This window comes from Anabrus simplex, chromosome 2 (assembly GCF_040414725.1).
Source record: "Anabrus simplex isolate iqAnaSimp1 chromosome 2, ASM4041472v1, whole genome shotgun sequence".
Lineage (NCBI taxonomy): Eukaryota > Metazoa > Arthropoda > Insecta > Orthoptera > Tettigoniidae > Anabrus > Anabrus simplex.
The window spans coordinates 927,733,089-927,755,998 of record NC_090266.1 but is presented as its reverse complement, the minus strand read 5'-3'; the positions used below and the strand labels follow the sequence as shown (position 1 = coordinate 927,755,998).

General features: G+C 40.6%; 1 protein-coding gene across 1 annotated transcript in view; it reads left to right on the top strand.

Annotated features, from left to right (window-relative positions):
* The first annotated feature begins 4,052 nt into the window (after positions 1–4,052).
* The window catches only part of LOC136863191 (synergin gamma), a 236,612-nt gene continuing 217,754 nt past the window's right edge, over positions 4,053–22,910 (top strand). The window contains exon 1 of the mRNA XM_067139548.2: positions 4,053–4,301. Within this exon, the coding sequence (XP_066995649.2) occupies positions 4,288–4,301 (14 nt within the window). The 5' untranslated portion in view covers positions 4,053–4,287. The remainder of the gene's footprint in view (positions 4,302–22,910) is intronic.

Genomic DNA, 22,910 nt, shown 5'->3' with positions numbered 1-22,910 from the left:
AGCCATAATAAAATCAAACAATCCCAAAATACAAAAAGACCAAATGAATAAATACATTACATATACAATTCATCACCGTCTTCCGAGTCCAAATAATCAAATCCAAATAATCACTACATAACCAGAACCGGGAGAGCTCCCTCCTTACTCCTCACCCCCGTAAAACTTGGTATCAAGAAAAGGTTCGCGTTTAATAATAAGCCTTCTATTACAAATGCCCGGGAGTACTTCCATAGTAGCACTTTATCATTCGAGCAATGTTCACGCATGGGTGCAACTACGGTTTTTGAAATTTCTCATTATTAACAATTTCACAGAATACTTATAGCCTTTTTTTCTTGTGGCCACCGTCCTTTCATTGACCTGCAAATATTATGAATATAGCAAAGACAACTCGCATTGTCTATTGTCAGAAATTCAACGTAGACTCTCACAATAACAGAACAGAAATGTTGCGCCCATTTTCCATTAACTCATTAACTATTTCCCTTCATTTTTGTCGGCTTGGATCACAGAGTTATGCCATTGACGTTTTAATAAATCGCATACAACTGCAAAACACTTGATTCGCATGTATGTGCTGGTACGGATCTTCGACGTCACGTACTGTACGTAAACGAGTACAAAATAACACTCGGCTGCAACATGAGTAGGTACAAGAGTAGATACTTCTGTAAGGATTATGTGTACTTTTCACACAGAGTGCCTTAGACCGTTTTCGAGTGCAGCAAGTGGCCTGGCACGTGAGTCAGCCTTCCCTACTTGCCAAGTGTTTGGGGTAAGTGCACAACATTTGTTGGCCTGCGATAAGAAACAGGTTTAATAATCCCTATACTCTGCTACTGTACCTTCCACTACACGAGGACAGAATGACATAATTGGCGTATCCTGCTACGGCCGTTCAAAACACATTAGGTCCTGAAATATTTGGCTCAGTTTTGGGAAAATAATATTTCAAGGTAAAAAGTACATAGCATTATATTTTGAGATGTATTTTTCTTTGCCGACTAGCAAAATATCTGCATGTCTGCATGTATACCCCTAACATTTTGTATATGCTGCTGCCTGAGGAATAACCATTAGCCATAGCTCGGTACAATTTCGAATATCTTAACTACTACCTGCTCCGCACAGAAAGGGTTCCGGAGGTTGTGAATGAGGAGATGAAAAGTTATTTACTTGGCTGATGCATTATGAGGAAGAGAGCAAACGCATTGGTGTATGCCAATATTGCCATCTATAAGACATAGTACCACCTCTACACACCAAGAGACACGTTGGCAAGCCTCGCGATGAAAATATCGGGGTCACCATCGTCAGAGAAGACCAGGACACTAGGCTGAATGGCTTAGTCGGTAGAAGCACTGGACTTCTGAACTCGAGTTTTCGGGTTCGATCCCGGCTCCGTCTGGTGGTATTTGAAGGCTGTTAAATAAGCCATCCTTGTGTCAGTAGATTTGTCGGACCGTAAAATAACTCATGCGGGACAGAATACCAGCCCTCGGAGTCTCTGAGAACTGTAAACGCAGTTAGTGGGTCGTAAAACCACTGACATGATTATAAGACTAAGGCGGTCATCTCCAGAACTAATGTATTAATGTCGTTTTATTTTGAAGCCTACCAGTACGGATCATTGCTTTCTCGCTGCTTTCATCGAACATGGAGAGACTATTAACACAGAATATCATTATGAGGTCCGCCTCTGTGGTGTAGTGGTTAGCGTGATTAGCTGCCACCCCCGGAGGCCCGGGTTCGATTCCCGGCTCTGCCACGAAATTTGAAAAGTGGTACGAGGGCTGGAACGGGGTCCACTCAGCCTCGGGAGGTCAACTGAGTAGAGGTGGGTTCGATTCCCACCTCAGCCATCCTGGAAGTGGTTTTCCGTGGTTTCCCACTTCTTCTCCAGGCGAATGCCGGGATGGTACCTAACTTAAGGCCACGGCCGCTTCCTTCCCTCTTCCTTGCCTATCCCTTCCAATCTTCCCATCCCTCCACAAGGCCCCTGTTCAGCATAGCAGGTGAGGCCGCCTGGGTGAGGTACTGGTCATACTCCCCAGTTGTATCCCCCGACCAAGAGTCTGAAGCTCCAGGACACTGCCCTTGAGGCGGTAGAGGTGGGATCCCTCGCTAAGTCCGCGGGAAAAACCGAACCTGGAGGGTAAACAGATGATGATGATGATGATGATGATATCATTATGAAACGCTTCAACGTTTGCTCCAAATAATCGATGCCCCTTTTTCAGTATGTACCGGTAATCCTTTTGTTGGGTAATATTAGATCCCATAAAAGCATTGCTACTGCGGGAACTTTACCTCCGATCGACCAAGTGGCTGCGAGGTTTGGGTCACGTAGCTATCAGCTTGCATTCGGAAGATAGTGGGTTCGAATCCCACTATCGACGGCCCTGAAGCTGGTTTTCCCTGATATCCCATTTTCACACCAGGCAAATGCTGGGGCTGTACCTTCCCACTCCTAGCCCTTTCCTATCCCATCGTCGCCATAAGACCTATTTGTGTCAGTGCGATGAAAAGCAAAAAAATATATATACATATACACTACCTATGTTCTAGTGGGGAATCCGACAGCACTTTCTTTACAGTGGGATTTATTCGCTGTGGTTCACTAAAGGAGGATGACAGATCACAGCTTTGGTTCAGATATGTCGACCGAGCTCGATAGCTGCAGTCGCTAAAGTGCGACCAGTATCCAGTAATCGGGAGATAGTGGGTTCGAGCCCCACTGTCGGCAGCCCTGAATATGGTTTTCCGTGATTTCCCCATTTTCACACCAGGCAAATGCTGGGGCTGTACCTTAATTAAGGCCACGGCCGTTTCCTTCTCATTCCTAGGCCTTTTCTATCCCATCGTCGCCATATGACATAAGTGTGTCTGTGCGACGTAAAAAAAAAAAAAGAAAGGATATGTCGGAGCAAGTGATCAAGAGGCTGTGGTCACGTAGCTATCAGCATGCATTAGGGAGATAGTGGGTTCAAAACCCACTGTCGGCAGCCCTGAAGGTTGTTTTCCCTCGTTTCTCATTTTCACACTAGGCTGGGAATGTACCTCAATTAACGCCACGGTCACTTCCTTCCCACTCGTAGGCCTTTCCTATCCCATCGTCGCTATATAACCTATCTGTGTCGGCGCGACTTAAAAAAAAGGAAGCAGTTTCAGTTATGGTCGTACAATATATTGTTGCAGATACTCACATCTATATAACCAGAAATGTAGAATCACTATACTCATTACATACTAGAGAAAGTGTCTGAATTGTGGAAGTACGGTACTTATATCTTAGCTCGTTACAGTTGAAAGCATATTTCCTAATGCTGGAGCCATATATCTTCGTGTGAAGCGTCCTATGAGCTCAAGTTGGCGAGTTCGATCTCGGCTCAGTCCGGTGGCATTTGAAGGTGCTTGAATACGTCAGCCTCGTGCCGGTGGATTTACTAGAATGTTAAAGAACTCCTGTAAATCAAAATTCCGGTACCTCGGCGTCCCCGTAAACTATAAAAGTATTTAGTGGGGATAGTGGCGCAGCCAGGATTTTTAACTGAGGATGGCTATTGTGATAAGATGTCTTAACTACCGTACTATAAATAATGTGCAATGAAATAAGCGGTCTGCTAGGAAGGGATTAAATGACGGTACGGTAAGCCTCTATTTTCCGCATTATGGTGCTTCTCCCGTGGCTGCGCCCTGCACCACTACTGAGTAGGTCATAATGCCAATAACATTATTATATATGTATGAGGATTTTGATGTGTGCTACTTTAAGGGTAACCATTGATATCACCCTTGTCTGAATGCTAATTTTTCAGAAACTCTTACTCACGCTTTCTTTATAAGCATCCGCTTTACTCACCGTCGCTTTATCTAACTTTATTTGCTTATTTACATTGATATACCTTACTTGTTGCATATCTTACGTAAGTCTGATACCTGGTAATGAACCTTGGAATGTATTAACTCTATGTATATTATTAGCCTACTGCATAAACAACGCAAGCACGCCTGGGTTATTGTACTGTTTTGAGGGTTGGTGAGAATCGCAGCACTCAATGCCCCCTGTTAATTCTCAAATAGACGATCATCTGTGTCAAAGAGAATGTGTTCTGAGTTGTGCAGTCGAGGAAAATGAGTGTCGTGAGTGTTCGTGGGAAAGGAAATATGCGGTAGCAGTGAATTTGGTTTGCCCGTAAATACTTGCGCAGAATGCTGGCATTTGGATTTTTCCACGAGGAACTTATAACAATTTAATTAGTGGAAAATTGTGATAAACTTTAAATGATGGCGAACCGGTAAGTACTTTGTTGGTTAGTTATTAACCTAACATAATGAGACATAGACAATTGTTGTCCCTGTCTTTGCAAATATTTACTTTATGACAACTTGTAAACTAATATTAAACTAGCTAGGTTTTAACTATTGTTTCACATTAAAAAAAATGTGTCTCCCACATAAGTATTTTTAGATGTAACAGCTGTGAACAAATACGCGGTATTTCCCTCGAAGTTCGACAGACATGCTGCACCGGCACAGCAGGCTTGATAGCTCAGTGTCATTGTTTTCTTTTTCCCAATAATAAGGACGTGATTTAGATTTCCACGTTTCGAAGGGGGAAGACACATTTCCGGTTCGGATTCCACGCTGAACTGCCTGGACAGTCATCAGTCAATCGTTCACCACTAATCAACATTTAATGCTGTCACTTGGGTGGCATATTCCATATCAGTTGTTAATTTCAAAGACGTTGGACGTTATCGAACATCTCCCTTGGTAAATTATTCCAACCTCCCTAATTCCTCTTCCTGCAAGTTAAACGAACATTTGGTCTGATTTGTCCTCTTGAATTCTAGCTTTATCTTCATGTTATGTTCTTTCCTATTTTTAAAAACTCCATTCACACGTATTCATCTACTATCATCATTCCTAACATTTTCTCCACTAACAGCTCGGAATATAGGCTACTGCTTAGTCGAGCAGCCCACCTCCTTATTCTCAAGTCTTCCCAGTCCAAAGTTTGCAACATTTTGCAACACTACTCTTTTGTTAGAAATAACCCAGAATAAATCGTGCTGTTTTCTTTTGGATCTATTCTACTTCCTGAATCAAGTAATCAAGGGCCCCATACACTGGAACCATACTTTAATTAGGGTCTCACCAGTGACTTATATGTACTCAACTTTACAACTGTTACAAGCCCTAAATACCTCCATAACCACATGAAGAGATCTGTGAGCTTTAGTCAGAGCGCACACTTCTTAGACATGGGACAGGAGACACAATTGAAGTAACTTGTCCTGTCCCATGGGCCACGTACTTGCACATCTGTGGGTCATTAATTAAGATGTCCTGTAGTGATTTGGGAGGCTTGTTGTTACTTTGGGAATTACGAAGAAAATGGGTGACTAGAAGAAAAAGGAGATTTTGAGTCAGTTCATAGAATGTGGATTGCCAGTGAGAATGGTGCTTTTGTGTTGGCTAAGAAACTTAAGAAACATAGTGAAGATCCTTCACAATTTCATACATTTTATAGAATGAACTGGGAGACGTTTCAAGAGTTGCTGCATATGGTAAAACCACTAATTAAGAAAATATATACCAAATTCAGGGATCCTATTCTACGAGCTGAAAGATTATTGAAAACACTCATGCTGAATGCTTCTCCTCTTTCTCGCCAGATATTTTCACATATGGACCTATATGAATAATCCTTTAATCTGTAATTATACAGCACGTCATGCTACTGCACTTCCGTTATACATTTTTTTGTTGCTATTTTTGCTTTACGTTGCACCGACACAGATAGGTCTTATGGCGACGATGGGATAGGAAAGGCCTAGGCATGGGAAGGAAGCTGCCGTGGCCGTAATTAAGGTACAGCCCCAGCATTTGCCTGGTGTGAAAATGGGAAACCACACGGAAAACCATCTTCAGGGCTGCCGACAATGGTATTCAAACCCATTATCTCCCGGATGCAAGCTCACAGCTGCGCGCTCCTAACCGCACGGCCAACTTGCCCGGTGTTATAAAATTTATAGTAGTTGCTTCTGTTGAGTTGCACATATTTAAATCACTACACCAAACTCACGTGCGAAGCGATGGGACACGTCCTACGAAATGCAAGAGGCGATACCTTGATAGGACATGCCCACTGACACATGGGACAGTCCATGCCCTTGACCGATAAGTGTGCGGGCTTCCTCTTGATTGCACGTGCTGCATCCACTTGGAACATGTCCATTTTGTCACATCCCATATGTCGTGTTCCTTGTCCAGTAAGTGTCCTTGTGTACAAGCTTGTTAATGTTTTTATACCCCAATGAAGATCTTTCCGTGTGTTAACATCTAAATACACTTAATGATTCCTATAAGGTACTTTACTGAACAAGTTGGCCATGCAGTTAGGTTCGAGTAGCTATGAGCTGGCATTCGGGAGATGGTGGGTCGGCAGCCCTGAATATGGTTTTCCGTGGTTTCCCATTTTCACACCAGGCACCTTCCTAATCCTATCACCTTCCCGTCCTTGCATCGCCAGAAACCTTTGATGTGTTAGTGCAATGTTAAACCACTAGTACCTGAGTGAGTTGGCTGTGCGGTTAGGGGCGCGCAGCTGTGAGGTTGCATTTGGGAGATAGTGGGTTAGAACCCCGCTGTTGGCAGCCATGAAGATGGCTTTCTGTGGTTTCCTATTTTCACACCAGGCAAATGCTGGGGCTGTACCTTAATTAAGGCCACGGCAACTTCTTTCCGGGCTGATGACCTTAGATGTTAGGCCCCTTTAAACAACATGCATCAACAAGCGTCCTTCTATCTGTTAGCCCTTTCCTATCCCATCATTGCCATAAGACCTACTTGTGTCGGTGCGACGTAAAGCCAGTTGTAAAAAAAAAAAAAAAAAAAAAACACTAGGAAGAAGTTCCCCAGAAATCGTTTTGTAGGTATCTTTATTATCATTTAGTAGGTGGCTAGTACGGTATTAGTCACCTCCTCTTCCTTGATATTATCTTATGTCAGTCTTTACATACTGTTGACTAAATACACTGCCCCCCCCCCCCTCCAAAAAAAAAAAGGAATTAAGAAATTCAACTTCCTCAAGGACTATGTTCAGTGGTACCGGGGTATACTATGTACGTACTGAGGGGTTGTTGTGTTAGGGATTCATTTGTCACGGACATTGGCGATCAGATGGCCTATCCATGCAAACTCTCTTTTTACTCTGCGGGTGTGCTGAGGTTAGAGATGAACAGTGTTTTTAACATTCGTTCTAGGGTACAATCATGCCCCACTGATGAGTACGTGCTCCTGTTGAACAACTTCAGCCATTTAAACGGGGTCGCATTGTGGACCTGCGCGAAGCTGGATGGACGTATCGACGGATTGCTGCAAATGTTGCACACAGTGTATCAGTGGTGTGCAGTGTTCTCCCTAGGACCATTTTAGTGGGCACCTTGCCGTTTTTACAGACCGCCCGGCTAACATAATCTAGATAAGCTAAATGTAGTTACGTAATATTAATACATAGGCTATGTGAATTATTGCGTGCTCTAAATTAAAATGTAAATACTGTAAAACTGTTTATTTAAATGATACATCTGCATTAATGTTAGCCTCCGTGGCTCAGGTGGCAGCGCTGGAATCTCACCGCTGGTTTCCGTGGTAAAAATCCCGGTCACTTCATGCTGGACAAATATAATTTCATTTCATCTGTCATTCATTAACTATTGCCCCAGAGGAGTGCGACAGGCTTCGGCAGCCGGCACAATTCCCATCCTCGCCGCAAGATGTGGCTTCATTCATTCCATCCCTGAACCGGTCAAATGACTGCAGACAGGCTGTGGATTTGCATTTCATCTACATTAATGTTAGAATAATTGCATCAGTTACATCCAAGTTTAAATGTTTAGCTTAACTATAACGTAGTGTCGTGCACGAGCGGTTTATTCTGCTGTCTAGTAGGCCTAGAGTAAAAAGGAGCATCTAAATTGAGCAAGTAGCCAGGTGGTGACAAATTAAAATATTTGCACATGGTAGCTGAGGCCATATTATTATTGTTTATGCCCTGAGGTGAATAAATTTAAATTTTATGTTATTCATTTTGTATGTAGTATTCCCCGCCCGGCTGATGAAAATTTCTGGGGACAACACTGGTGTGTCGCTGCTTTCAGTGGTGGTCTGTGGAACATTTGCACACCCGTAGACTAGGCTCCGGATGTCTGCATAATATAGACGCACATCAAGATTGACGCATTGTGCAAGCAGAGGTGGCCGACCAAACATCATCCAGGAACGAAATTCGGTCATGTGTTGCTCCTGCTTCGTCACCAGGGACCATTGGAAACTGTCTGCTTGCAGCAGGATTATAATCTCGTGTGCCTCAGGCCAGGCTACCATTGACACCACGGCACTGCCAAGCGCGGCTGCTCTGGTGTCGTGAAAATGTTGTCTGGAGAGGAGAATGGCACTGTGTTCTGTTGTGACAGGAGTAGGTCTGTGTGTATGTAAGTGATGGATGTACACATGTGCAGCGTAGACCTGCTGAGCGGCCTATTCCAGAGTGGATTCACCCAAGACACCCAGGTCCCACCCCAGGGTTCATGGTATGGGGGCCACCAGTTACAACTTGCGTCACAGTTGGTGTTTCTGTAGGGTAATGTAACCAGTGCCTGCTACATTTCACAGGTTGTTGTCCCCATGCTACTGCCATTTCTTTGACAGGAAAGTGATGCACCTTTTCAGCTGGGCGTTGCACGTCCACAGACAGCTGCTGCGACGCAACATGCTCTGCGTGGTATGCAACAACTGCCCTGTCCAGCAAGGTCACTGGATCTCTCTCCAATTCAGCACATATAGGATATGATGGAGCGGGAACTTGCGCGATCTCCAGAGCCTGCAAGAACCATTGCCAAATTGCATAAAAAGGTGCAAGATGCTTGGGACAATCTATCGCAGGATGCCATTTGGCACCTTTATGATCATTTGCATGTTCAAATACACGTCTGTGTTGCTGCCAGAAGGGGGTACACTGCGTACTGATGTGACTGTTTGGTCACCCTCTACTGTGACTTGTGTATTATTTGGTCTGAATTTGTAATCGTATACCCCTGCCACATCGCCCTTGTGGAAGATTTTTTTTTTTTTTTTGGCAACGTACTTCTGTCAATCCCCACATATACACTCCCCTTTTTCATTAATGGTTCCTGGAATGTCTTTCCTGGAACCTGGTTCTGCCTTGCAGTACTTGTACCCTTCCATATTTTATTAAAAGTCCTATCTGCATGGCAGTGGAAAACTATATTATCTTCAAAAATCATGTTGTTGAGAAATAAGAGTTTGAATATTTTTAAAGATTCTAAACAGTGCCCTCACAAAACTGCGATAATTGCAGATATTCCAGTCCTGTATGGAAGGTGAATGAATTCTCCTTCAACTTCCAGTGCAAAATTGATGCATCTGCAGATGATGCTGTTTTGCACTAAACAACTAAAAAAAAAAAAAAAACCAACTCCAGTGTAAAACTAATTTTACTTCAAAGGCCTAATATTATACATTTATCAGTTTTTGCACTTTTACATTCAAGATCACACTAAAATACCTCAAATGGCATTAAAAAAAAAAAAGCAAAAATCTTCATCTTCATCTATTTTCCGCTCCAGCAAGCCGGGTTCGGGTGTTTACGAGCCTTAGTTCGCCTTGTCGATCCATAGCTGATGTTCTATCTTTTGCTGCCAATTTACATCACGTTTGCCAAGGTCTTTGAAAATTTGCTTTTCCCGACTATCATGAGGCCTCCCTATGGGCCTCTTACCAACAACATTCCTTTCATAGTATGCTCTTGAGGTCCTAATTGGAGCTATCCTTCTCATATATCCATACCAACATTATCTGCTTAATTCTAAGGTTTCCAACAGGGTCCAGTCCAATCCAGGTTGTTGCCGAATACTTTCATTCCTTATTTTGTCTCTCCTTGTCTTTTGGAGACATGACCAAAGGAACTTCATTTCAGTGGCCTGTAGGCGACTTTGTGCAGATCTATTCAACGTTGCTGCTTCCAGTCCGTATGTTAGAATTGGTACGAGATATGTTTTGTACAGTGTGAGCTTGCAAGCTTGGGGAAATGAATCATCCCAAAGTAATTGACGAATGGAGTGGTAGAAATTTGATGCAGCTTATGTTCTATTGCGTATTTCCTGGTTTATTTTATTGTCAGAAGAAACAAATACCAATATAAATGGTCCGTTATTGGACATTATAAATTTTCCGGCTCACTCTTGGTTGCCAGCGTTTCGCCCTCGTGTGCTAGGGTGGGCTCATCAGTTGGTACCTAGCACACCTACCAATACGCTGGCTAGTGCATACCGTGGAGGCCACTGCGTAGGCTAACTGAAGCCACCGGCAGTGCCAATGCACTAAGAGACTTTGTCCCATCATCAAAAAATGATGCCTGCTTGGCCATGAAACGATGTAGATGTTGATTCCCATAGGGAATCTGAAATATTTGTCCTGAATGAGTAGATTTATAATACCAATATAAATGGTCCGTTATTGGACATTATAAATTTTCCAGCTAACTCACTCTTGGTTGCCAGCGTTTCGCCCTCGTGTGCTAGGGTGGGCTCATCAGTTGGTACCTAGCACACCTACCAATACGCTGGCTAGTGCATACCGTGGAGGCCACTGCGTAGGCTAACTGAAGCCACCGGCAGTGCCAATGCACTAAGAGACTTTGTCCCATCATCAAAAAATGATGCCTGCTTGGCCATGAAACAATGTAGATGTTGATTCCCATAGGGAATCTGAAATATTTGTCCTGAATGAGTAAATTTATAATACCAATATAAATGGTCCGTTATTGGACATTATAAATTTTCCAGCTAACTCACTCTTGGTTGCCAGCGTTTCGCCCTCGTGTGCTAGGGTGGGCTCATCAGTTGGTACCTAGCACACCTAGAAGAAACAAAGCTCCCAAGTATTTGAAGTTATTGATAATATCGACTTCATTTTGCACTTGCAGGTGGACTGCTTCAGGATTTTGACTCATCACTAAACAGATGGTTTTAGTTTGGCTGATGATCATTCCCATTCTTTCAAATTATTCTTGCTAAAGATCTAGTTTAGATTGAACTTCTGCTTCTGTCTAACCCCATGGCATAACATCATCAGCAATTATATGTGCAAGTGCATTTGTTGTCTGATCCTTCATTTTCACCACTTTTATAACCTCATCCATTATAGTAATGAAGAGAAGTGGTAATAGACAACTTCCTTGTTGGACTCTGCTCTTGGTTTCAAAACAGTTTGACGTACCTCCTTGAATCTGCACACAGCTCTTTGTCTCTCAATATAGTTGTTTCACTTGAGCTGTAATCTCATCTGGCAGTTCTTTACGTCTCAGACATTTCCATATGTGCTTACATGATACATGATCGTATGCTTTCTCTATATCCAAGAATACAACTATAACCGTTCTATTCTTGTCCCAGTATTTTTCAAAGAGCATTCCTGTCGAAGAAATGAGGTCTAGCATTGATCTCTTCGCTCTAAATCCTTTGTTGTTCTTCCTCAAGTTTAGGTTCAACAGATTTTCTGATTTTTCTTTTTAACCCATGAGGTACAAGGGTTACGCCTCTATAGTTGTTTCACTTGTTTTGGTCAGCTTTCTTAAATAGTGGAGTAATCACTCCTTCCCTCCACTCACCTGGGACTTAATTTTCTTCCCAAATTTTAGTTAGTACTCTGTACACCATTGTATTCCAGGTTCTCGAAGTGCTTTGATCATGTCCACACTGAACTCATCCCATCCTTCAGACTTTTTTTTCATTTTACATATTGCTGTCTCCACTTCGAGCCAGGTCAAACTTTCTACATTATAATTTATAGGGTTTAGAGGGTCATCTTGTGTGTCGTCAGATGTATTATAGTTCAGTAAGTGATTGAAATATCTAACTGAACTCCTGTAATATTTCATTTTCATTTCTAGTTACCTCTTTGTTTGGTAGCTCTACTGTGTTGATAGTACTATTATCATTTCCTTTGTTTTTAATAATGCTATACAGGAGCTTCTTATGTATGTCTTGCCCTGGGACCGCCACGGAAGCTGTGAAGGCCCTTCAGGAACTCTGAAAACTGGTGGCAAAAGGGGCTCTGGTTAAGACGCAGCAGGTCGTTATGCTACTTAGGTTCCAGAATGGGTAAAAAAAAAAAAGAAGTAAATAAATGCAATATAAATTTTAATCTTATAGCCTACCAGTTGTATAGTATCATTTGAAGTAATTCCATATACTGTACATCAGTTGACTATATTTGTAAGTAGTAAGTAGTGCAAGAGATATTATATTATATTATATTATGTAAATTTATTAAGGATGAGCTGTGTGTTTAATAGGAAAAAAATGTTAGCGTGAATTGTATAATATTGTATTATAGGAAAATGTTCTTCTCTTGTAAATTTAATATTTAGTGCTTGACAATAATGTATTTTAGTGTACCATTTGCCACCGAGGTAGACACCTCATTTGCAAATAAAGAGATTTTGATTTGATTTTTGATTTGATCTTAGAGGATCGAATTAAGAAGGACAAGGGCATGTACATGGCATTCGTGGATCTAAAAAAGGCATTCGATAATGTTGATTGGACCAAGTTATTTGAGATTCTGAAGGTGATCAGGATCAGGTACCGAGAACAAAGAATAATCTACAATCTGTGTAAAAATCAGTTTGCAGTGATAATAATCGAGGGCTTTGAAAAAGAAGCAGCAATCCAGAAAGGAGTGAGCCAAGGCCGCAATCTGTCCCACCTCCTTTTCAGTGTGTATATAGAACAGGCAGTAACGGAAAGCAAAGAGTAATTAGGAAAGGGAATCACAATCCAAGGAGAGGAAATAAAAACCCTTACATTTGCTGATGATATTATTTTATTTGAGACTGCAGAAGATCTGGAGAAATTGCTGAATGGTATGGACGGAGTCTTCGGTAAGGAATTCAAGATGCAGACTAGCACAGGCAAGGAAGTCCTTTCTTAAGAAAAGAAATTTGCTCACTTTGAACATTGATATAAAAATTAGAAAGATTTTTTGAAGACTTTTGTCTTGAGCGTGGCATTGTTTCGGAGTGAAACATGGATGATAACTAGTTCAGAAAGAAAGAGTATAGAGGTTTTTGAAATTTGGTGATAAAGAAGAATGCTGAAGGTGGGATGGATGGATTGAATCACAAATGGAGTTATACTGAATCAAATTGGTGAGAGGAGATCGATTTGGCTAAATTTGACTAGAAGAAGAGAGAGAATGATAGTACACATCTTAAGACACCTAGGACTTGTTCAGTTGGTTTTTGAGGGAAGTTCGGTAGGGGTATGAATATGACAAGCAGATTAGAGCCGATGTAGGATGCAGCAGTTACGTAGAAACGAAAAGTTTAGCACAGGATAGGGTAGTATGTAGGGCTGCATCAAACCAGTCCGTGGACTGATGACTCGTACAACAACATGCTTGATATGCGAGTTGAGGAAATTTTGGGTACAGTACTAAATCCCATTCCCCGAGCCAGGGTAATTAACCACATGCAGATGAAATCCTAGATCGGGCTGGGAATTAAATCTGGGTACTTCTGAACCAAAAGTCATTATGCTGACCTTTTATCTAATAAGCCAGACAGTTAATTCATCTAAGCTTGCAGACTGCTGAAAAGATTAGGTCCATAATGAAGATGTAAAAATGGGAAACCACGGAAAACCATCTTCAGGGCTGCCGACAGTGGGGTTCGAACCCACTATCTCCTGATTACTGGATACTGGCCGCACTTAAGCGACTGCAGGTATTGAGCTCGGTGAAACATCATTTATCATTGGGTGTTGGCTGTGTAACTTTGTAAATAGTTATACAGAGTGAAGCGTAATTCGTGCACTCGGGCGTCGCAGCGTGACTCCTCACATGCCAGCAATAAGAAAATGTCTGGTACAAAATTTCGTCTTGCGAGTATATCCGGCAGAAAAACGACGTTGAAGAGTAGCACTCTGGGAACACTGTAACCACATGTAGGGTAACTACATCTGTCAGCAGAAGTTAGTCGCACTGTACAGTTGGTGCAGTGGATAGAGTTCTGGGTTAGCATGCAGGAGGTCGAGTGGTCGATCCTGAGTTGAGGCGTATGTTTTTTATTTCGTAAATGTAGTCCAGGTGGTGTGGTATCTGGCATCTTAATTGTCAACAGCGATTGCAGTGGGTCCTCTAGAAACCATTTGCACTTACATACTACGATCCTAGAAATGGACGAACAATCGTTTTCATTGGTCAGCTTTGAAAGGCGCCCTGTCCACGTCGTGGGCGTGAATTTATTCGCACCACTTCGTCTACTAGATGTGTAACCTGTTTGTTTCAGCTGTCTATTTCTTATTAGTCTAACCAGGTACTTGTTGTTTCAGCGTTACAAAATGTTGTAAATGTAGGATACATGTGACCTCAGAAACGGTGTCTTACTGTATTACAGTAGGTAATGTCAAATGGAAATTAGCAAATAAAAAATGCTCCTCAACCCAGGATCGAACCATCTACCTCCTGCATGCAAACCAAAAACTCTACCCACTGCACTAACTGTACGGCACGACGAGAACGTGCTGACAGCGGTAGTTACCCTACATATGGTTACAGTGTTGCCAGATTGCTACTCTTCAACGTCCGTTTTGTACCGGATATACTCGCAAGAAAAAATTTTCTAAGAGACATTTTTTTATTGCTGGCATGTGAGGAGTCGCGCTGCGACGCCCGAGTGCGCGAATTACGCTTCACCCTGTATATGCATTGAATACATTTTTCACAACTCTTGTGAGTTTTTGATGAGTATCCTATTTATTCTTGAGTTATGTATAGAATACCATAGGATCTTGCTTGTGGAAGACTGTAAGATGATGAGTTAGCCTCACATCTGTTTCAGCAAATTGAGACTATTGCCATTTTATAGTTAAAGATAGGTTTTCTAGATAGATACTTCCTTTCAAACATTTTAGGTCATATGAAAAGGAATCAAAGGCATTTGATGGGGGTAGATCGTGACATATTACTGACAAAAATGAGGGCTATTTTACTAGACAAAAGAGTGATTGAATGGGTGGCTAAATTTCTGGAAAATATAACTTGCATTATCTGATCCTGTAGTGATTAAGAAGGCACGTGGGGGGGGATTCAACAAGGAAGTATTATTGGACCTTTATGTTTTCTTATATGCAGGATTATTCACTTAAGATGTTGCACCAAATTACTTAAAATCCATTGAAGATATCAATATTGTTTTCATATTCATAAATTATACGAAGGGACTCGTGAAACATTTCCTGGTTTTTCCATGGGGTTATTAGTAATGGAGATATCAATATGAACATCATCATTTCTTACACTTGTACTATTACAACTTCAGACTTGTAATTATTTCATACACTAGGCAATCACTTTTTTAAATATCAGTAATACTTCAGCTTGCATTTGTAGGGGGTGAGAGCAGGCTCTGGTCTTGCCATATCAGACAGCATTTGCTCATGCAAACCATTTTGTTGTGATATCAGCCACACAGCTTGCACTCTACAGTACGTTCAAGTATGTCTCATAAATACAATATGATGTATCCCTTGAGTTTGCAACGTGTGTATGATAGGCAAACTAAAGACGGGATAGGAAGGTTTTGTTTTTAGAAGAGATAAAATAATTATTTTGGGTTATAGGGGAATATAACTGAAATTTAAGGTCACTGTTTTGAGAACACCATATAGTCCGCGCACCTTTTAGCGATATTTCTTTGTGCAGGGAGGTGGAGTAAGGAGGGAGCTCTCGTGGTTCCGGTAATACTGCCAACAGAATGAAAATGAAATCTGAATTGAATCGATAATATGATCGATCGATATGTATTTTCAAAACCTTTATTATCTTAAGCCCACACTTTATATAACATTATATAACATTTCTTGATGCGAATCTTGTTCCCAGCATGAATTCTATAGTTTGACTATGCTGAGTAAACAACAACAGTACTAGTACGTAAAGTGTAAGCCAGATGTCAAACAGCAATGCATAAGCGATTCTTAGTTTGTGTTTCAAAGGTTGCCAATACGAATTTCGAAGATACCCGAGGTCGACCTATTCAGCACTACGGTGTCCATGTATCGCTAAAAGGTGCGCGTACGGTACATGTGAATTGAAAAAATGAAAATAACACAGCAGAATTGAACAGATCATTTTAGAAAAGCAAATGAATAATTTCCAAGTTGGACTTCATTGGTGATCAAAGTGGACTGGGCATGGAAACATAATACAGTATTGTCATTTTAATTGTTATGACACTGATGGGGGTTCTGCACTTACAGATGTTGAGGTAACAAGAATTTTTCTTTATGCGTTAATGCTACTACACTGATTACCTGCTCACTGTCAGTCGTAGGTTGACTGTAGGCAGAATTAGGGACTGGAATAATTTCACCAATGAAGATGTTCGATTATTTCCAAGTTTTTTTGAAATCATTTAAAATCTAGGTAAACAATTGATAGGGAATCTGCCACCTGGGTGGTGGTGATTGGATTGATTGATTGATTGATTGATTGATTGATTGAATGATTGATTGATTGATTGATTTACTTCATTATGTTCTGTAAATTACTCTTCCAAAAGTTAGTAATAATATTGCAAAGCAAAGTAAATACAAGTGACAATTATATTAAAATAAATTTTCTCTGAAATGCTGCCACCCCAGTTATTGTCCATGACAAACAGATATTCCTTGTGGAAATAGTATAGTAACTACCTCGATATGATGTATTGTATGTGTGTATGTACTCGGTATATCGCCAACTATTGGTTTAAAATTATTGGCAGAAACTCAAAAACTACTTCCTTGAATAGAAAATAGTCTCTTATCTGATCCTTTAGAAGCGTGAACAGGCTGGGTGTACTAACGACACTCATTATCTATGATAGCTCATAATCTTGGGTGGCTAGGGATCATCTGCTCTGTGTCTGCCTCCGTAGTGTAACGGTTATTGTTATTAGCTGCCGTCATCGGGGGCCTAGGTTCGATTCTTGGTACTGCCAGAAATTTATGAATGGTAGGAGGGCTGGTATGTGGTTGAAATGGTACATGCAGCTCACCTCCATTGGAGGTGTGCCTGAAAAAAAGAGGTAGACCACCTCGGGATGAGGACACAAGTTTACTTTTTTTTATCAGCTCTGTGATTGAATGGCCTTGGCATTGATGGGAATATCTGCAAGGCTTACCACCATGGACTGTTTCTGAAAAAAACTTTGGAACTCTGGACAGAGCAATTGAGGATAAAGAGGTTGGCATTAGCACACCTTGGCCTGTTTTGAACTTCAGTCCCATCTGCCTGCTGTTCTGTCCACACAGTTTTTGCGATGAAGAAACGAACAACTTCAAGTCTAAAAGAAAAGCAAGAATTGTGCCCTTATATAAAGAATAATACCAATCTGCTAGTCAGCAGAACATTGCAAATAATTTTTCATTGTGGTGGGGGTAAATGCAGACTAAGTTTTGGAGACATTCTTAATGAAAACTGTAAGTAAATGGACAGATGAAACATCTGTCAGTGAGCCAAAAGCTCAAAAGTTGAGAAGCTAGATGAGGCTTTGATTATTTTGATATTCAATGCAAAAACAGAACTGCAACTGTTTAGGTGATTAAGGAACAAGCATGGGTTATTGGTGACAAATTAGGTGTTATGGACATGGCATACAGTAATGAGTGGCCATTTCATTTAAAAAACACAGTAAGCTGATGCAGCATGTGAAGCATTGTGTGACAGCAGAAGTTGACGTCACGGTTGTAGAAGAAGGCCGCAAAAACCTTTCAGCAATCGTTAAAAATTACGATACAAGAGATGTGTACTATATGGATGAAATTGCTTTATTTTACCTCGTGCAACCGTATAAAACAATCTCAAATGCCCACGTAAGGGGTTGCAAAAAACAAAGGATGGAATAACTGTTGCATTTCATACCAGTGCCGACGGAAGTGATAAAAGAACAGTGACACTGTTCCGTAAATCATTTTTAAGCATTGGAAATTGATGACAATTTTGAGTCTGTTTATTCATAAATTGTTACATTATGAGATATATTTTAAAAATTTTGTTTTTGGTGGTGGTGGTGTTGGTGGTGGTTTGGATCATCTGTTCATGACTGGTTTGATCCAGCACTCCGTGCCACCGTATACTATGCTAACATTTTCATTTCTACATAACTACTTCAGCCTACGTTTACTTTAATCTGTTTGTCATATTCATGCCTTGGTCTACCTCTACTATTCTTAGTGCCTATACTTCCTTCAAAAACAAGCTGAACAAGTCCTGGGCATCTTAAGATGTGTCCCATCATTCTATCTCATCTTCTTGTCAAATTTAGCCAAATTGATCTCCTCCCACCAATTCGATTCAGTATATCTTCATCCATGATTCTATCTATCCATTTCACCTTCAGCATTCTTATGTAACATCACATTTCAAAAGCTTCTATTCAAAAGCTTCTATCTTTCTTCCTGCACTAGTTATCATCCATGTTTCACTTCCATACAATGCCACGCTCCAGACAAAAGTCATCAAAAACATCTTTCTAATTCCTACACCAATGTTCCCACGAACCGACTGCACTGGCGTAGCAGGGGGAGAGGTGATACTCCCACGTGGCGCGTCCCAGGTGGCGGATAGGGCGTCCTAACCGGGTTGCCGGCGGACTTGAGGGAAATTAAATACCTGTCACGGACCAAATATAAAACCCCCTGTGGGTGGAGGATGCAGAGGAAGAATACACCCACGGTATCTCCTGCCTGTCGTAAGAGGCAACTAAAAGGGGCAATCAAGGGATGATCCAATTAGAACCATGAGACTACTTGTAATATTGGTACCATCACGCAGGGAACACCATGGGTCGCATTTACTTGTGCGTAGTACCACTATGTTAGGTATGCAATAGGTTTGTGATTAGTAGGGACAGTGTGTGAATCAGGAGGTGGGTCCTACAAAACCTGTGATTCGTACCCCTACATGAGCGACACCATGGTTCTGCCTTACCTATGCTCAGTTCCCACATTGTGAGGAATTCCACGGGATAGTACGAGTCCTGGTGGTTAGTCCACTTATGTGAAGAACGCCATGGGTTTGCATTGCCTGTAAATAGCGCCGCATTTTGTGGAACACCATAGGTCTGTGTTACATGTGCGTGGAACACCATAGGTCTGTGTTACATGTGTGCATTACACTACCCGTGAATAGTATCATGTGTGGAATTATTATTATTATTATTATTATTATTATTATTATTATTATTATTATAACTGCGAGTCTACGCTACTGTTGATTAGTACCGCAACATTACACATAGCATGGTTCTGCTTTCTTAGGAATAAATGCCATTATGAGGGGCCGATGACCTGGATTTCTAGAGCACCTAGAGTAGTAGTTTTTAGGATCCAATGGGACATAGTTTTAAGGTTTAATGTGCTTACTGTCCAAATGTTTTCATCTTAAGCTATGACCACTAAGTGGTTGAAACATGTTCTGTGTGTGCTAATGTATTTTTAATTTTGCCCAAGGCAAAAAAATAAAGTATCGATTAGGTGGTTTTTAAATTAATTTGTTGATTGTACTCATCGGTACGGTCATGAAGTGGACGGCTTGCAATACATTATTGCTCGCAAAATATGGCGATTGCCGAGCGACACTTACAGCAAGCAATTAGGAGAGTGGAACAGTGGTCCTTAGAACATGGCTTTCGGTTTTCAACTGCAAAGACCTCTATTGTGCACTTTTGCTGGAAGCGCACTCTTTACTCTCATCCTGAACTTTTTTTTAGGGAATGTCACTCTTCCCGTAGTTGACACTGATTTCTAGGGGCTCCTTTTCGATGGCAAATTATCTTAGGTGCCGCATGTGCGTCAGTTAAAAGCGAAATGCGCTAAGAAGCTTAATATCTTGACGTTTCTTAGCGGCACTACTTGGGGGGCAGACTTTTCCTGTTCATGAAACTCACAACCTGACTTTTAACCCTGTTTATCATCATACCATTGCTTGCTGTCCATCTCACAACATTGTTGAGCTCTTTTTTTTGCAGTTGCTCACAATTTTGTATTTTAACTTACTTATTACCCTATACAGTATAACATCATCCATAAAGAGCCATATATCTTATTCTTGTTCTTTACATATAACATTTATACATATAAAAGAAAATATAGAGGTCCAAAATCTGCTCCTACGATTTTATAGGGCACATATTTTATCCAGGTTAGAATACGGCAGTGCAGCATATGGATCAGTAAGGCAAAGCATACTAGCCAAACTGAATAGCATTCACCACAGCAGAGTTAGGTTGGCAACCAGAGCTTTTCATACAAGCCCCATTGCTAGCCTGCTTGCTGAATCTGGTGCGCCATCCTTACACCCGTGGTGCCAGCAAATGCTTTTGTCCTTTTCTGCAAATTTGCAACAAAGGCCACTTCACCCAAGTATCCTTGCGTATTCCACAATGGGAACCGTCGGCTGTACGCTGCTTACCGTCTAGCAACGCAACCGGTTGGAATACGTTTGGATAGTAGTCACAGATTGTTTGATGTACCTTCGGTTCCTTGTCTTGTCGCGGAGAGAAGCAGTTGTATTATGTCGTCTTCGGATTGGCTATGGCATATACTGAAGGGTGAACGCCCTATGGTGTACTTGCGGCGGTCATCTAACCGTGGTACACATCCTTACGAGTGCGTGGACCTGGCCGATCAACGCCGTACTGTACAACTCCCGAGTGCCATTTCCCTCATCCTACGAAATGTCGAGCAGTCAGCGGACCAAGTCATCTGTGGATAGTGGACCTTTTTTATCGTGTGTAATAATGTCCTTTATCTATATTGTGGCTACTCCAACCACTACTCTTATACCTTCATATCTTCCACACAATATAAATAACATTTGTTTGAGCGCCAGTTGCTTTTTTTTAAGAAAAACAACAAAATTCGGTAGAGCATACCTCTTATATCAATTATAATAATATAATATGATCTGAATACTATGAACTGAATACCTCTCCCCACCGTTGCATCAACTTATATAACCTCGCGATGACGACTCCTCTCCCTACTCACTGTTCATCCCTTCCACATCAACATACAGTAGCTGGCGAATACTGACACTTGGTCGCAATCACGTGCTCACGCACTGATGTCATCAGTCATGTGTCGTCTAAGCGTACCCAAGCGGATTGAGAATGACTATGCTGAATGCGTCACCGGGAAATCTACTTGCACAGTTAAACATAGCCTCGATTGCAAAATATGATGCCAGCTCATCTAGCCAGAGTTACAAGCCACAGCATGACAATATGAAACCAACAAATCTCACTTACTACAATACAGAATAATTACAAATAAATTTCACTTAACCTATGATTAAATACAATAATATACGTGATACCTAATTATTACAGTCTAAATGATGAGAAACAGAATATATAAAATCTAATGAATCGGGTTATTAATAATAATAATGATAATAATAATAATAAATACTGAATGGAATCTGTAACCTTGTTGTACGGTTACAATATATATAAAATAGCTTGTCCTGACTGACTGGCTGACTGATTCATAATCGCTGAGCCAAAACTACTGGATATAATGAAATGAAAGTTTGGGGATACATTCATATTAAGATGTAGGTGCTCGCTAAGAGAGGATTTTTGGATATTCCATCACTAAGGGGGTGAAAAAGGGGGGTGAAATTTTAAAATGAGTGTATCTATATCTCAAAACATTTGATGTTTATAAATGTAAAAATTGGTATTTAGAATCTTCTTTAAGAATAAGGAAACACGTATTATTTTGTTTTCAGAAAATCCCAATAGGACGGGTGAAAAAGAGCGAAAAATAGGTTGAATGCCTTTAATCAAGATACCGGTACTTATATCTCAGAAACTGAAGGTATTACAGACCTGAAAATTGGTACGTTTGATCTCTTTTAAAAATGAAGAAACACGTATTTTTTGTTTTTGGAAAAACCAATTAATGGGAGGGTGAAAAGGGGTTGAATTTTTAAAATGAGTGTATTTATATCTCAAAACTTTGAAAGTTTACAGATGTAAAAACTGGTATTTGGAATCTTCATTAAAGATAAATCAACATGTATTTTTTTTGGGAAAATCCCAATAGGAAAGGTGGAAAAGGGGGTTGAATGCATTTAATGCGGATACTTATATCTCAGAAACTGAAGATATTACAGACCTGAAAATTGGTGTTTTGGATCTCCTTTAAAAGTAAAGAAACACGTACTTTTTGTTTTTGGAAGATCCAATTAATGTGGAGGGGGGGGGGTGAAAAGGGGGTGAATTTTTAAAATGAGTGTATCTATATCACAAAACTTTTAAAGTTTATAGATGTAAAAATTAGTATTTAGAATCTCCTTTAAAAGTAAAGAAACACGTATATTTTTGTTTTTGGAAAATCCCAATAAGAAGGGTGGAAAAGGGTGAAAATATGTTGAATGCCTTTAATGAGGCTAATTATATTTCAGAACCTGAAGATATTACAGACCTGAATAGGTATTTGGGATCTTCTTTAAAAATAATAAAGAAAAAGGTATTTTTCGTTTTTGGAAAATCCGAATAATGGGGGTGAAAAAAAGGGTGAATTTTTAAAACGAGTGTATCTACATCTTAAAATTTCAAAAGTTTACAGATGTGAAAATTGGTATTTTGAATCTCCTTTAAAAATAAAGAAACGTGTATTTTTTGTTTTCGGAAAATCCCAATAGGAGGGGTGGAAAGGGTGAATAATGGGTTGAATGTCTTTAATGAGGATACATATATCTCAGAAACTGAAGATATTACAGAACTGAAAATTTGTATATGGGATCTCCTTTAAAAATAAAGA